Below are 14,350 nucleotides of genomic sequence, written 5' to 3'. Positions count from 1 at the left end.
GCCCTAATGGTCTGCTGGTGACCTTGCCCTAATGGTCTGCTGGTGACCTTGGCCTAATAGTCTATGACCATGACCTAATGGTACGCAGTTGACCTTGACACAACGGTCTACAGTTGACCTTGACTTAACGGTCAGCATGTCATTTTGCCTTAATGATCTGATGGAAACTTCGCCATATTTTCTACTTAAGTAGTGAATACCCACAGACAACTCCGTCATATTAACACTTTTGTGATGTAATAGTGCACGATCCTATATTAAACAAGACACAAGTATACCACTATACCAGTTAGGAAGGTTTTGAAGAGCCGGGTGCTGAGAAAGATACATCTCATTCAAGATTTTTTTAAAACTGGCAACCATAACAAATATGTATGAATATTGACAAAAAATACAAAACCTTCTCTACTAGACACTGATGATTTTGTCAGAATAATGTCACAGGAAATCAGGAGCAGGTGTATTTTCAACAAAGTGGGATTAAAATACCAACATTACAGTAAAAATATGTTGGACTACTAAGAATAAAAGTCAGTGTGCTAAACCAATGATAGACTGTATTGCTATGTAATGTATGTTCTTAAAGTATCACAACACTGAAGAGCTGTGATTCAAAAATCTGTTTTGACAGGTAATGCTGTCTGTGATGACGAACACAACTATATCTAATAGGAAAAAGGCATCAGTCAAGCAGAACCAAGAAGTAAGATCCAGTTCAATAGCTCGACCAATTACAAAAACTGTTGATGGTCAGCTAATCAGTGATGAACTTGGTCATCCAACCTTGTAGCAAGAAGTTGGACATAGACATTGTTAGGGGGTAGTCAGATGAATTCAAGTTTAGAGAGTAGTTTAGTTAGGTTACAGTTGAGGAGAAAATTGTTGTAGCAATAGAAAGTTCTAGTCAGTCAAATAGTAGAAGTTACATACAACAGAGTTAGAATTATAAATAAATTGACTGTGCATATATTAAATAAACATTGCATTTGAACAGTGTCAGTTGTGTTAGAAAATCTGTGCAACATTAGAAGGGTTGATCCCCAAAACCCATACATACAAATTACAGTGTACATATAACCCTACCACTCACCACACGGACTTCTATTTATTTTAAACATCTTTTCCCAGTTTGGCCAATGTTTTCCAAATGTCCAGCACTGTATTACATAATGGGTCTAAGTGTTAAATAGGGAGAGTCATGTATATAGCTGTTTGAGATATTCCACATGTAAACACAGGTGCTACATTTTGTTACTCTATATTTTTCTACCCTTGTATTTATCACATGGATGCCATAATTATTATTTAAAATATTCTAGTGTATTGACATAAACAAGTCTATAAGTAGTATAAGAAATTGAATTAAACCAACTATTAACATTTAAAATAACTGATTTATTTATTTATTTTTTGACAACAATCAAGTTAAAATAGTTTTTAACAAAACAGAATGATTTAAAAAACATTCCAAATATTCTCAGAGTTCTGTCAGTTCTAGAGCAATGCCCAATCCCTGTATACCACCACAGGCTAGAATTTTGGCTTGGAACACATGATGTTGGGTAGATACTTCAACAGTCAACACTAACAGAAACATTTATATGGTCAAATTTTTCTAAATATAAAAAGTGCTCATAAGGGGAATAACTGCTCAAAAAATAAAAACATCTGGCCATTAGCATGAGCTAAGTCCTTTTAGTGAAAAAGATATCATTGCAAGATGCTAAATCCTGGTGAATAACAAAACAGAGGCTGAAAGATGATTGTAATCAAACTTACAAATGTGACAAATTCTAGCAAGCTACAGTTTATTTACTGGTACATGATACTAGTGGTTAGTGTAGGTAAAATGTGCTTTCTACGAGTTAAACATGACTAAATAAAGCTAACAACACATCAAATTATTTAACATACTTTTCATGAAATGTATAGGCTACAAAGTTGATATATGTTAGAAATAATTGCCAAGCTTACAAAAAAAAAAAAAAAATTTAATATTGGAATAAGTTTTTTACTTGAGCGATATGTAACAAATAAGAAAGAGAAACGCTAAGAATTTGTTGAAATATTTGCGTTACAAACAGAAAAATAAATTATTTGAAGTATAAAGACCCAAAAAACATTTAGCTCCACTGTACAACCTTGTGTAACACTGAAAAATGTTACATCACAGTGTAACACTGAAAATGTTACATCTTGGACATCATGTAGCATTAAAAGTTTTACTTGCTTTATCAGCGAGTGAATTTACACAACAAAAAACTTATTGTTTGAACAAAGGTTGCTTTAGACATGTACGCTGTGTTAATTTAAGCACCAACATTTAGAAAACAAAAAATCCCACTGCTACCATCATCAGCCTACACATTCACACAGTAATAAATACCTATTGGAGTGGTAGCACAGGAAACAGAAACATAACATTGATAATACTATAGACACGAGAATAAAAACACCAGCTCTGTTGTAGTCAAACAATTACCTGACAAGCCTCACTAAATGCTGACCAGTTTGGAGAAAGATTCTGTCATCATCAGTTTGAAATGCTCATTTTTAAAAATGGGTGACAATTCGTTGAATAGATCTCCAGAATCACTTTAAACATTACAAGTAATGTTTTCAAATTTAATGTACATAAAGCTTCAGTGAACAAGTTAGCATTCAACTAAAGATATACTCTTCTAGTAGTTATCATGTATGTTACAAGGTATGAGACCATATGGTTTAAAATATTTAATCAAGTTAGTAAATGTATGTCGTATAGAGCTCTAACTGGTAATTTAACTAATCAGAAATTTTATTAGTTTGTAGTTTTCTTTATACGTTAACAAATCTCCATAGCAAGGAGGCATAACAAATTTGTTACCTTATGACTGTTACAAATTTAGAAGTCTACAAATGTACATACAGTTTAGCTGAATTCTCAGCTTGGCAAAAAAAAAAAAAAAAAAAAAAAACAAAACAACCCCATTTTAATCAGTAGTAAATTTTTGTTATATTTCTTGATAATAATGAATACAAAATTTATAATAAAAATTTCAATTAACTACAAACATTCATGTTTCAAGCATGCTCACTATTTATAGTCACATTCATAACAATTGTACAACTATCAAACCCAATTAATACTTGCAGACATTTTTGTACATTCTATGTGTACTACTATATGCTCTTCTGTTTCAATAAGCCAAATGATGAACAAATCCTTGAAAGCAGATGTTAGTCCATCCCATATATGAACACACTGTTTACTCTGCATGGCCATGACCCTGGCTCAGGAAATTCCCAATGCCAAATTTGAACTTGTACTTGTTTTTGAGGATGGGGATCTGGAAACCATCGGCCTTGATTTTGTTGACCACTACCATACTGGTGGTCACAGTGTTGCCCACAAACAGGAAGAAGTGGATAGCACACAAAGCTAGCACCTGAAACATAAACAAACAGTAATGAGGAAAAATATATAAACATTAATAATGGGTCATGTATAACTATTTAGGTTCAGTAAATAAGTTATAAACCCTTTTCAAAAAAAAAATGGCAAACTTAAAAATAGAAGAGGGTGTCATAAAATAATTTAAAAATAAATTTGATTAAAATCCATAAATCATTATGTTGTACGAAAATTTACATTCATATGGTTTGTAATTAACAAGATAACATCACTGAGTCACAGTATACAAAAATAGTTTTTCTGTGTGCTACAAAATAGCGGTTTATTTAAATGAATGGTGAAAATTTGAACATGTGCTTGAACTACCAAACCCTTATCAATGGTATTACCATCTCTTGGTTGTAATTTAAAAAACATGAAACAGATAAATAAAACTTGCAGTGCTATCCAATAGAATTATTTAACCAGGGACAGAAACCACACTGCTGAAAGGGTTAATATATGGATCAATTGTCTAATAGATCATTGGATGATTGTGCATTGGGAATCCAAGCACACAGCCTAGGTGGCAAGATGAGAAGAGCCAGATGTTGCCCATGGATCAGACCCACTCCCCCCCTCTCGCCACACATCTGATGGACCCAAGGGACAGAATAATTAATAATGAACATTAATCCCTTACCTGCCACTCTGTGCACCTTGGGTGATAAGCTAACACAAACAAACAATAAGCATTGTACAGCTGGAAAAACTGAAACAAGGAAAATCAGACTTCATTAACACTAATATAAACCTAAGTTCAATTCTGTAAACTTTTGTTTGGTTAGTTAATAAATTCTGCTAGTTATTAAATTATATAAACAGAGAATTTGAAATTTTTAAGGACAAGTATTGTTAGCTATTAAATGATATAAACAGTTAAAGAATTTGAAAAGGACTTGTATTTTGACATAACAGACATGAACTTACATAACCAACAAACAAGAAGGGCAGTAGAAATGAGAGGCCCTTCCACATCCAAGACATGAAGCCCTCTGTTGACAGAAAGAAGTTACATGTCAAACTTGTAATGGCTGAACTCTCAGAATAAGAGGCCAAATTGTATCAAATGAATAGGACCTACTAGGCATGTCAGTGGCTTTATAAAAAAATACAACAACTTAGATGCTGGAGTCGGTAATCTTAAAAACCATTGACAATAAAATAAAACTTAGATCAAGATTAAGTTAAGTAAAATTTCCTTTTTGAACCGGGTGGTCTATGGGGCAAGTGAAGTAGAGTTCAGCTGATTCGGTGACCTCGGCAGATGAAGGGATAGAGTGGTCAGCATTATGCTCATCTGCCTTTACTTTCCCTAACTTCAGTTAGGTACCCATCAGAGCTGGGTGTACTCAGGGATGTTCTACTGACTTAAACCCAGATTTGAACAAGAATTTAGGGTTAGCAGTCTAGCACTTTACCACTAGGCCAAGCAGTCCCATTAGATCAAGATTCAGACAAGTGAAAATGTGGGTATAAAAGTTCGAAAAAAAAAAAAACCCCCATGTTTAAACACTGACCAACAGTGATGTCCATCTCATGACTTTCTCCCAGTGAGCGCAGCCTGTACAAACAACCACTTTGATAGTAGTACTGTAGTACATAGACAAAACCTGCAAGACATTGTTGGCAGTGTTATGAAAAGCGCCTTTTTGATATGCAAGTTTACATTAAAATTAAACACAATCACATTCTTTAATTGAAAGAAAAAAACAATTTTAATAAAAAATCTGCAATAATTTATAAAGACTTACTGATATACATAACAAAAAGAATATGTTGATATCGAAACTGTGAATATGTGAAGCCATCGGGCCTGAAATAAAAAAAATACAAGTACAAATTGTATTAATTTTGAATAAAGGTATCTTTCAAAATTAAAAATTACTTCAATACAAGCACACACAAAAACAGCAATAAAAAGTTGGACGCATGATATCCCAGTACCTACCAGATAAGACTTATAGCAGCACAAACTGTTGAGACAAAATGATGGGTTACCCACCAGCCTTTGATTCTGGAAATATACAGCCTTGTTAGATTAACACATCCATTAAAAAAAAAATTAATCTTCAACTAGTGATCCTTCAATAGACTTTGTATCCTCTACAAAATAAACCAAACTATAAACTTAATTGTAAATGATTAATTCTTTCTAATGGCTAAAATGTATTAAACAATAATTTATACCTAGAACCATTGACCCTCAAGATACTCTCTCTGATAGTTAGAGTGCAGTAGTACCAGACCAGTAGAAAGTTGAGGGCAGCATCACACCATCTAAAACACAAGTAATGTATTGCACTAAATTATGAGTTGACCAAAGTATTTCAACTGGTTGTTTGTAGGTTAACACGGTTTTAAAAATTGGAAATTAAAAATAATAAAATGATTTTACACTTGCATATTTACATTTTAACAATTAAAAAATAAATAAATAAAATGGATTGGTCATAAAAATTACTTAAGACTTTCTTTATAGGTCTCCTTTGTAAACAGTGTAATTAGTTTTCCTAAATAAATAGTGTAATTAGTTTTCCTATATAGTGTAATAAGTTTTCCTACATAAACAGTGAAAGTTTTCCTATATAATCTTCCTGTATAAACGATGCAATTAGTTTTCCTATGTTCTTGAACACAACAATTATGGGGCACTGACCTGGAGCTGACGGCAAAAGCTGCAACAAAAGTCAGGGCGAGGATGATGTAACTGACAGTCAACTTGAAGGTTTCATAGTCTTTTTTGTAAATAAACCTAGAAGGAATCATAGCACATCATCAAAATTTAGTCAAAATCAGCTGAGTGAACTAATAGAAAGAAAATGAGTGTTAATGACAGTAACATCTCTATAAAAATACATCACACAAGAACTTGACAAGTTGATAAGATTGGTATGAGGTATAAAAAATGTTTTTAACTTCTTAAAATGTTATCATTAAAAATTATAACTAACTAAAATTTAACCTTGAATGTGTAAATTAATACTTACTTTGCTTCTTTTGTAAGTAAAGAGACGTTAACTTGACCAAGAATAATTCGTAGATAAAGACTGGAAAATAAAAGTTTTTGTTGCTACATGAATACATTATAGTCTGCGAGAAATTCAATCAAATTAAAAACAAAAATGACAACTGCACACCTACATAATAAGGGGGACAATGTTTTAACTAATAAAAATGTTTTAACAACCACCCGCTGTGTCTAAATTTGCGAGAGGCCACATTTGTACCTGTTCTTATGAGGTAGGTTCTCCTCCATTTCATGGAAATTGATTTTCCTCTCCGTCAGCTTGACCTTGAGGTCGGCTGCTTGTCTCTTCTCTTCTTCCCCAGGTGAGTTTTTTGTTGCCCTGTTTGAATAAAGTTTAAATGTAGTCTAGTTCTAACTTTTTCAGTAAGTAAATATTTCACAGTAGAATACAGTAAGTAAACCAAACATTTCCATGTCACAGTATTAGTGGAAATCTAAATTTGCTATGACCGTGGTCACAGGTCACCCATCGTACTGATATACTAATGCAAATATTGACTAGTTAAACTAAGGTCTCTACCAGCCGAGAGATAGCTCTTAGGCCAGGTGCCACCATGAAGCCCAGACCTGTGGGGGTGAAGTCAGGCCAACTGACTAACAATCCCACCCACAGATACCATCCAGGAGCTGCAGTTCCCAACTCGCAGGAGTAGATGGGCATTTAAACAGACTATCCCTTCAAGGCTAGTAAACTTAAATAATGACCATAGATTACCTGGCATTATTGTCAGTGATGTTAGTGGTTATAGATTAGCTGGCAATATGGTTTACAACATTGAAGATTATAGATTACCTGGCAATGTTGTCTGTGATGTTAGTGGTTATAGATTAGCTGGCAATATGGTTTACAACATTGAAGACTATAGATTACCTGGCAATGTTGTCTCCTATACATTTCATTCTGTATCTGTGATGAGCTATTTGGGTGATACATTTTTTCTGGGCTGCACTTAACTGTGACAGCAAGTCACAGTACTTCTTGTGTTCTTCCTGTGAAACAGATATGGCCGTTGTGAGCTCAATGTATTTTAACAAGCACAGTTTTTACAAAATGTTGTCATTTGTTCCCAGTTACATTGCTATGCATGATGCTAAGCTGACAAGTTGCATATCTCATTATCTGGTGTGAACCTTAAAATTCAATTTTTTCAAATTACTCATTAATTAAAAATTATAATTACTGTTGGTAAAAGTGATTGAGGCGACCAGTCAATTTCAAATTTCACAGGACACACATAATTCACCACATAGATCAAACCAGTGATACCCTGGTGAGAAACTAAAACAATCGATCTAAATCTAAGGCCTAATAGACAAAATAAAGTTTGGCTCAAACTAGATTTACTTGAAATAACAAAATGAAATAAAACAATGAAACATCCAAATCACTAGAACTTGATAAAAAAAGTAAGCTTGGACCTGAAATCTCATGTTTTATTTAGTGTAGTTGTAATCAACTGTAATGGCTGGGTTATGGTTTTTAAAGGCCTGCCCTAATATCTGGCTGATAATCATATTGATTTATTATAATTACTAGTCTAAATTATTAGGCTATTCTAAAATTATTAGCCTATTTTAGGAGTAGGCCTAATAAGCCTAATTTTAGAGTAGTTAGTAGGTTGGTTAATTTTACAATTTTAATTCTAGTTATCTAGAAAATAGAATAAGAATAGATAGATAGTATTTTTTTCGCTAAATCTAAAATGTACTCAATTTTCAATTTAAACATGACTACTGAATAATAGACATCCATATTTAATTTTGAGGTTTTTAATTCGTTGTTAACTAAATTACTTACTTAATCATTAATGTAATATTTATTGTCACTTACAGCTATGGCACGACACACCATTCCAAAACAACACATTATATCACCCTTAAACTACTAGTACTGTGACCTGATTTCATGGGTGGATTTCTTGATTATTTTTAAAGATTTTTCAATAAAACTGCACAGAAGCATATTAAAATATCTTAGAAATGAATTTAGATAGCTAAAATTTAACATAATCAATAAACAATTAGGCTAAAGAAAATAAAAAGTAGGCTAATGCCTATATAATGTATAGGCCTAGGGGTGGCGGATAATGATAGTAAAAAAAATAAAAAATCTTTGTATTTTTGTGTTTTATGACAATATTTGTACATAATTAACATGCCATGCTTTTTATATTCAAAGAGGGTAAGTATACTATGTTACAAAAACTGCAACCTTAATTAACTAACAATGCATATTTTTACTTAAAAAAAATGATAAAAACGATAATAAATTAGGAAAATGCTATACAATCTGTTTTTAGATTTGATGAGACATGACTGATAAATCTAACCAAATGATTGGATTTTGGCGCTACACAAATTTTCCTGCGCTTTGTTTTTGGCAAAAAGTATAATAAAATGGCATTGGGGGGGGGGGGGGGGGGGTGATATAGCTGACATCTTACCACAAGTACAGATGTGAGAAATATTCCCAGATGTTGTCATTTATAGAAAGTAAAGACTCTGAGCCAATGCCGCATTCTTCGATATTTAATGTACATAGCGTAGTTTAGAAGTTATTTTATTTTAAGTTCACATTAACACAAGAATAAATAGAGCTACTTTCACTAAAGCGCCGCTTGTTAGAAATTACCCGTTTTTAATTAAGTATGTTAATCATGAATAGTTAGGTGTACTTTTTACCTAAATTCCAATTACTAAAATTGACGATGGATTCAAAATCATTGGTTTTATCCCTCTACCCCTTAGCCTACTGATAATGAAAACGAAAACACAGCGCCATCTTTGTAAAACGCTTTGAGAGCTTGCGCCGAGAGATAATATAAAAAAACAAACCCCGAAGCCGTGAATTGAACGGCCTAGCTAGAGTCTGTGACTCAGTGAGATAAATTAAATATAAAAAAAAAAATTAGATTTTAGATTCTAATCTAGATCTATCATCTGGATCTATTCTAACTTTAAAGAATGGTCTTTAGGCCTAGCTATTCTTTAAGAAATAAGATTTAGAACTAGAGTAGATTTCCTAACGCGGTCACACATAGCAAAAAAATCCGAACTCCCGATTTTCATCGGGCGCTATTTTGTACCCGTTTCACACAGAAACAAACTGAAAGTACCGTGTTATTCCGCCGCCATTCTACTCTAATATTTATAAATCATTTTGTATTCCTACGCATAGTATTTGAGATATTCATGTTTTAGTGACGTGCCTGCTTGCGATCTTTTTTTCCCCTTTTTTTTCTTGCCGGCGGTCACATTTTCCTGTTGCGTAACAAGCGTAGTTTTTTACGTTTTGATCCAATTTTAAAAGCTAAAATAAATAATTTACACTTTTAAACGTGTTGTTGATTGTATTATTAATTAATAGACTGCAAAACCAAATAAAAAACACTTTAATTAAATTTATTAACAACACATCACGGATGACCCAGTGATAACTCAAGGGACGCAATTTTAATAATCATAACAAAGGGACGTAACAATTACTAACAATACAAAACCTAACATTTGCTTAAATATGCTTGTATATGGAGACACAAACTAGTTCTAGAAGAAGTAGATGATCGAAATAATTTAAAACCACAGAATAATGTATAAACTATACAGATTCTAGACTTAGCTTGAAATATAGAGCATCTAGATCTAGGCTAGTCTAGCTCAAGTCATTGGTTACGCAGCGAGGAAAACGACCCGAATCGTCAGCCCAGCTGCGATCACCCCCATTTGACCTCTCAGGTTGCTTTAGTAGCCTTAGCTATAGTATTTACAGTGTCCCACACATATGTAGAAGCTATTTATAGTTAACCTAATTATAAACAGCTTTGATTGGTTAGTTTTATTCATCTCATCCCGGACCTAGTGCTTTCATCCGGGGGAACTGGGATCACCGGTTGACGTCATACCTCAACTTAAAAATTTAAAAACTTGTCTTCCAGAAGGAGAAAACAAAAGAATTTGACCTGGATATATTTAGAAATGGACATGCTTACAGCAGATACCGGTAGTTTCGTATAAAGCATCCAAACAATTATTTTACGAAGCGAAAACGGGAATGTGATCGCAATATGGCTTTGACCGCGTGAGGAAATCTACTCTAGATCTAGATTCTACTTCCACTACTTCGTGATAAAAAAAATAAAACACAACGCAAAAGAAAAAAAAAATTGACAGTAACAGTTCAGACAGAAAAAAAGGTGACTGACCGCCGATACGTGAGATAGAGTTATCGCTAGAACTAGACATTACTCACGTCTAACTGCACATATTCTTTTTCTAAATCATTCCAATCATCAAGTGCTGCAAATAAAAGTACGTTTGGGGAGGATTCCCGCGACATTTTGTTGTATTGGAAGTCTAGAATCCAAAGTCTTCGGCGTTAGCCTAACTTTGCACTCTTGGTCTTTTTCGTATTCTTTTTCCGGTGACGTTGATTTGTTTTACATTACATTTTCTAAAATGATAAACCGGAAAATAAAAGGTATAAAATAACAATGATTGTAGTAGGCCATAGAAGATTCTACACCATAATATTAAAACTAGAATAAAAAAAAACAACAACAACCTATTTTACTATTTATATTTAAAATTACTTTCTTTTGTTTTAAGTTGAATTGTAAATCATCAATAAATAAACATTAATTAATTTAATTTTGTAGTGTATTCGATCTATAGGTCTATATTGAATTGTAGCATCTATTTTGATAATTAATATAGGTATATAATCAATATTATGCTAAATAAGGCTATTTTAACGTATTATAGAAAAAACTTACCCCGTTGGCCCCACGAAAAATTATGAACGACTAACAGATAAGAGAAATTTTTTAGCCTTGAATGCAACACGTTTATCAGATTGACAACACCGTTGACAGCAATGACACTGTCGTTAAAAATATACCACAGTAGTAATGCACTGTAGTGACATATCTCAACTAAAGAAAGGAAATGCTAGTAATCTATGTAGTGTATAAAAGTATGTGATTCAAATGCTCCGTAAATTTAGTGTTAGTCTAAAGTGTATGTAAATCATTACTTGAATATGCCTACCGTATGGTATAAATTAACGTCTATTTTAGTACAAAAAGTTAATAACCCTTCCGTGTAAGCCTAGAATATAATGAATACGTTAAAGATGAATCGATCATACGACTGAATTAGTCCTTAGTATGTGATAATAATGGGAGACATAGAGCTTACTGTCTTTAATTAAGTGTGTGTACGGAGTGGGGGGGGGGGGCGCAATGATTACATCCTGGGCACTAGAGTATATGTGAAGAGATCGATTTCATTATGAGAATCGCCGCGTCAGCTAACAGAACAAAGCAAAGCTGTTGACTGTCATGTTATAAATTGAGATTTTTCAGTTGGCCCATGCTAATAAACTTCGTACGTTTTTCTAGGCCTATACTGATCACTATGCAGTGATCATAGTTCATGCAGAGGCGTAGCTAGAGGAGGAGATGGTGGGGCGGCCGAGTCAAAGGGGGCGCCTAACCTGGTAGATAATAACATTTAAAAAAATAATTGCTGAATTATATACAGTCGAAGAAGAGAATACAGACTGCTATTTAGAATTACGGACTTTTGTGTCTTCTACACAGTAGCGTAGCGAGGGGGGGGGGCATATGTCCCCGGGCGCCGAGCTTAGGGGGCGCCAAAACGGGTTGGAAAAATAAATTGAAAGGTTGAGGGGGGTGCAAATTGAAAGTTTGAGGGGGGGTGCAAATCAAAATCTCAAGGGGGGGGGTGCAAATCGAAAAGTTTGTCCCCGGGCGCCGGGAAGGGTCGCTACGCCTCTGCTTCTACATCACTTGTGTGACAAGAAAATAAAAAGGAAAAGTGACTGGTAAAAAGCGCCACGACCTTTCCAAATGAAGGGCGCGGGGGGGGGGGCGCATTATTACCAACGTGAATAAGTGAATAACTATATATAGTCCTAATTTGGGGAGGGGGCGCAATACTGATAGTTCGCCATGGGTGCAGAAATTGATCGCTACCCTCTCCACACCATGCTGGTCTGCAGTGGTTTGAACAAAACTGGAGGAGCAAATCTTAATTTTTGTTGTTGTTGTTGTTGAAAGCTGACACCAATTTTTTTTTTCTTGCCGAAATGGGATGGCCGTATGTATAGAATAACGTACTGTAATCACAACATAATGTAATAAATACCAAGGTAAAAAAAAATAACAACGCGAAATATAGAAATGGGGCATTGGGTTATACAATTATACAGAAATCGTCAGAGAGAATGGTGAATTTTGTGCAACGTTTCTTAACGAACATTGCTATTTTAAATCTAAATGCAAGATTGAAAATGCAAAAAATATATCTGAAAATATATACAGAAACAATAAATGCGTTCAGTTAAAAAAAATATGTGTGTAGTTAAGTGTCGATGTTATTGTGTGTGCGAATCGTGACTAGCTGTTGCAAATTGCATATGTAACGGTTTCCATTAGGTATACTTGTACAATTTAGTTGCGCATTTTGCAGGTATCCAAAGTAACGTAGATGAAGATATTGCGTGTTTGTTGTCAGTCGTCCTAGTGAACTCTAACACATGCTAAAGCGATCACTAGGTCACTACCAATCTTATTTAACACCGGTACAATTTGCCGGTGTGCTTATTCTGACTCGACACCGGGCACTGTATCTCAGGTTAGTTTGTTCTCGTTAGACATTGCCTTGCCGTGTAAACTAATACATAATAGCTTTTAAAGTTGATATTTAAAAAAACAAACAACAAGCCTACACGTTGGCGTATACTTGATTTCACGCTAGGCTACGTGTATCATGTTAGATTTAATAGCACGCAGGCATTTCATGCAATCGATTCGTGTTTAATACTACTAAGTAGGCCTACTAACGTACTAAATACTACCACTATGCAACAATCTGTCTCTAGCACTATCACTATCAGTCATCGTGATCTCCCGCTTAACAAGCAGTTTGTATTTTATACTGTCAGCCAAGAAATCGGTAATTTTCATTTAAAAATTAAGCAATAGAATTTTTTTTTTACCGAAAAAAGGTTACATTTGAAAACGAGTTTTAAAAATAGAATTCTACTATATACGTAATTAAAAATTCAAAACTACACATAACAATAAAATAATGTTAAGAAATAAACTGAAATGCAGTATGCAGAGTTTCATATTAGATATGACCTTAAATTAAGAAGAGCAATGCAGGTCGTTCATAAGAAATGGCAAAATCTAAACATCTATGTGCAATGGGGGGGGGGGGGGGGGGGGAGGTGGGGGACGACCTCTGCACTATAAATAAATTTAGTCTATACATTTTTTAAAGACCCCCCCCCCCCACCCCACACGGTTGCTTCCCTACTCGTTGCCCAAAATGCATTTTACAACCGGCACCTTAGGGGCGTTCTTGACAAATATGAACTCACTTGGACTTTGGACCATTACAAAATTTAGCTCTGGTCTCCGTTTTAAATCAGAGCAGAGTTTCTTCTAGGCATCTCTTGGGGGGACGGGACGCTCAACCCCCCCCCCCGCTAGAAAGTCTACCGCCCCCCCCCCCCCCCGAACTAAATGTAATTTACAGTGACGTAGCGAGGTCGGGTGTCACCCGGTGCGGCCTTTAATGGTGTCACCCCCAGAGGCTCGCTAGCGACCTTCGGGACAAACTTTCAAACTTTCGATTTGCACCCCCCTCAATTTTTTTCTCTATACATTTTTGCTATTTTTTGCCTTGGTGTCACCCCCCCTAAATGGTGTCACCCGGTGCGTTCCGCTCCCCCCTCGCTACGCCTCTGGTAATTTATATAGAAAATATATACTTTTAAGTGTCCGCTCCCCAGAAATTTTAGTCCGCCCCACGAAAATTTCAAATGCCCCCCCCCCCCCCTGGAGAAAAAATGTCTG

General features: G+C 34.7%; 1 protein-coding gene across 1 annotated transcript; it reads right to left on the bottom strand.

Moving 5' to 3' along the window:
- Positions 1 to 1,380: 1,380 nt before the first annotated feature.
- On the bottom strand, positions 1,381 to 11,410 carry LOC131939808 (ion channel TACAN). The gene is made up of 13 exons (XM_059298327.1): positions 11,237 to 11,410; positions 10,714 to 10,914; positions 7,336 to 7,454; positions 6,664 to 6,783; positions 6,424 to 6,483; positions 6,093 to 6,188; positions 5,624 to 5,713; positions 5,385 to 5,450; positions 5,188 to 5,249; positions 4,954 to 5,046; positions 4,364 to 4,428; positions 4,077 to 4,145; positions 1,381 to 3,428 (listed from the first exon to the last, which is right to left on the bottom strand). The coding sequence occupies exons 2-13, from the start codon at positions 10,798 to 10,800 to the stop codon at positions 3,249 to 3,251; spliced, it is 1,107 nt and encodes a 368-aa protein (XP_059154310.1). The 5' UTR covers positions 10,801 to 10,914; positions 11,237 to 11,410; the 3' UTR covers positions 1,381 to 3,248.
- Positions 11,411 to 14,350: the final 2,940 nt, after the last annotated feature.

The sequence above is a fragment of the Physella acuta genome, unplaced genomic scaffold (genome assembly GCF_028476545.2).
Source record: "Physella acuta isolate Inbredline_101_S28 unplaced genomic scaffold, ASM2847654v3 ptg000295l, whole genome shotgun sequence".
Taxonomy (NCBI): Eukaryota; Metazoa; Mollusca; class Gastropoda; family Physidae; genus Physella; species Physella acuta.
The sequence above is the reverse complement of the archived record's forward strand: the minus strand, read 5'-3'. Positions and strand labels throughout refer to the sequence as shown.

Coding starts and splice junctions, on each gene's coding strand:
- LOC131939808 (XM_059298327.1), bottom strand. CDS start 10,800: ATGTCGCGGGAATCCTCCCCAAACGTACTTTTATTTGCAGCACTTGAT. Junction 6,189..6,423: donor TTACTTACAAAAGAAGCAAA/GTAAGTATTAAT, acceptor GATTCCTTCTAG/GTTTATTTACAAAAAAGACT. Junction 5,451..5,623: donor TTGAGGGTCAATGGTTCTAG/GTATAAATTATT, acceptor GTATATTTCCAG/AATCAAAGGCTGGTGGGTAA.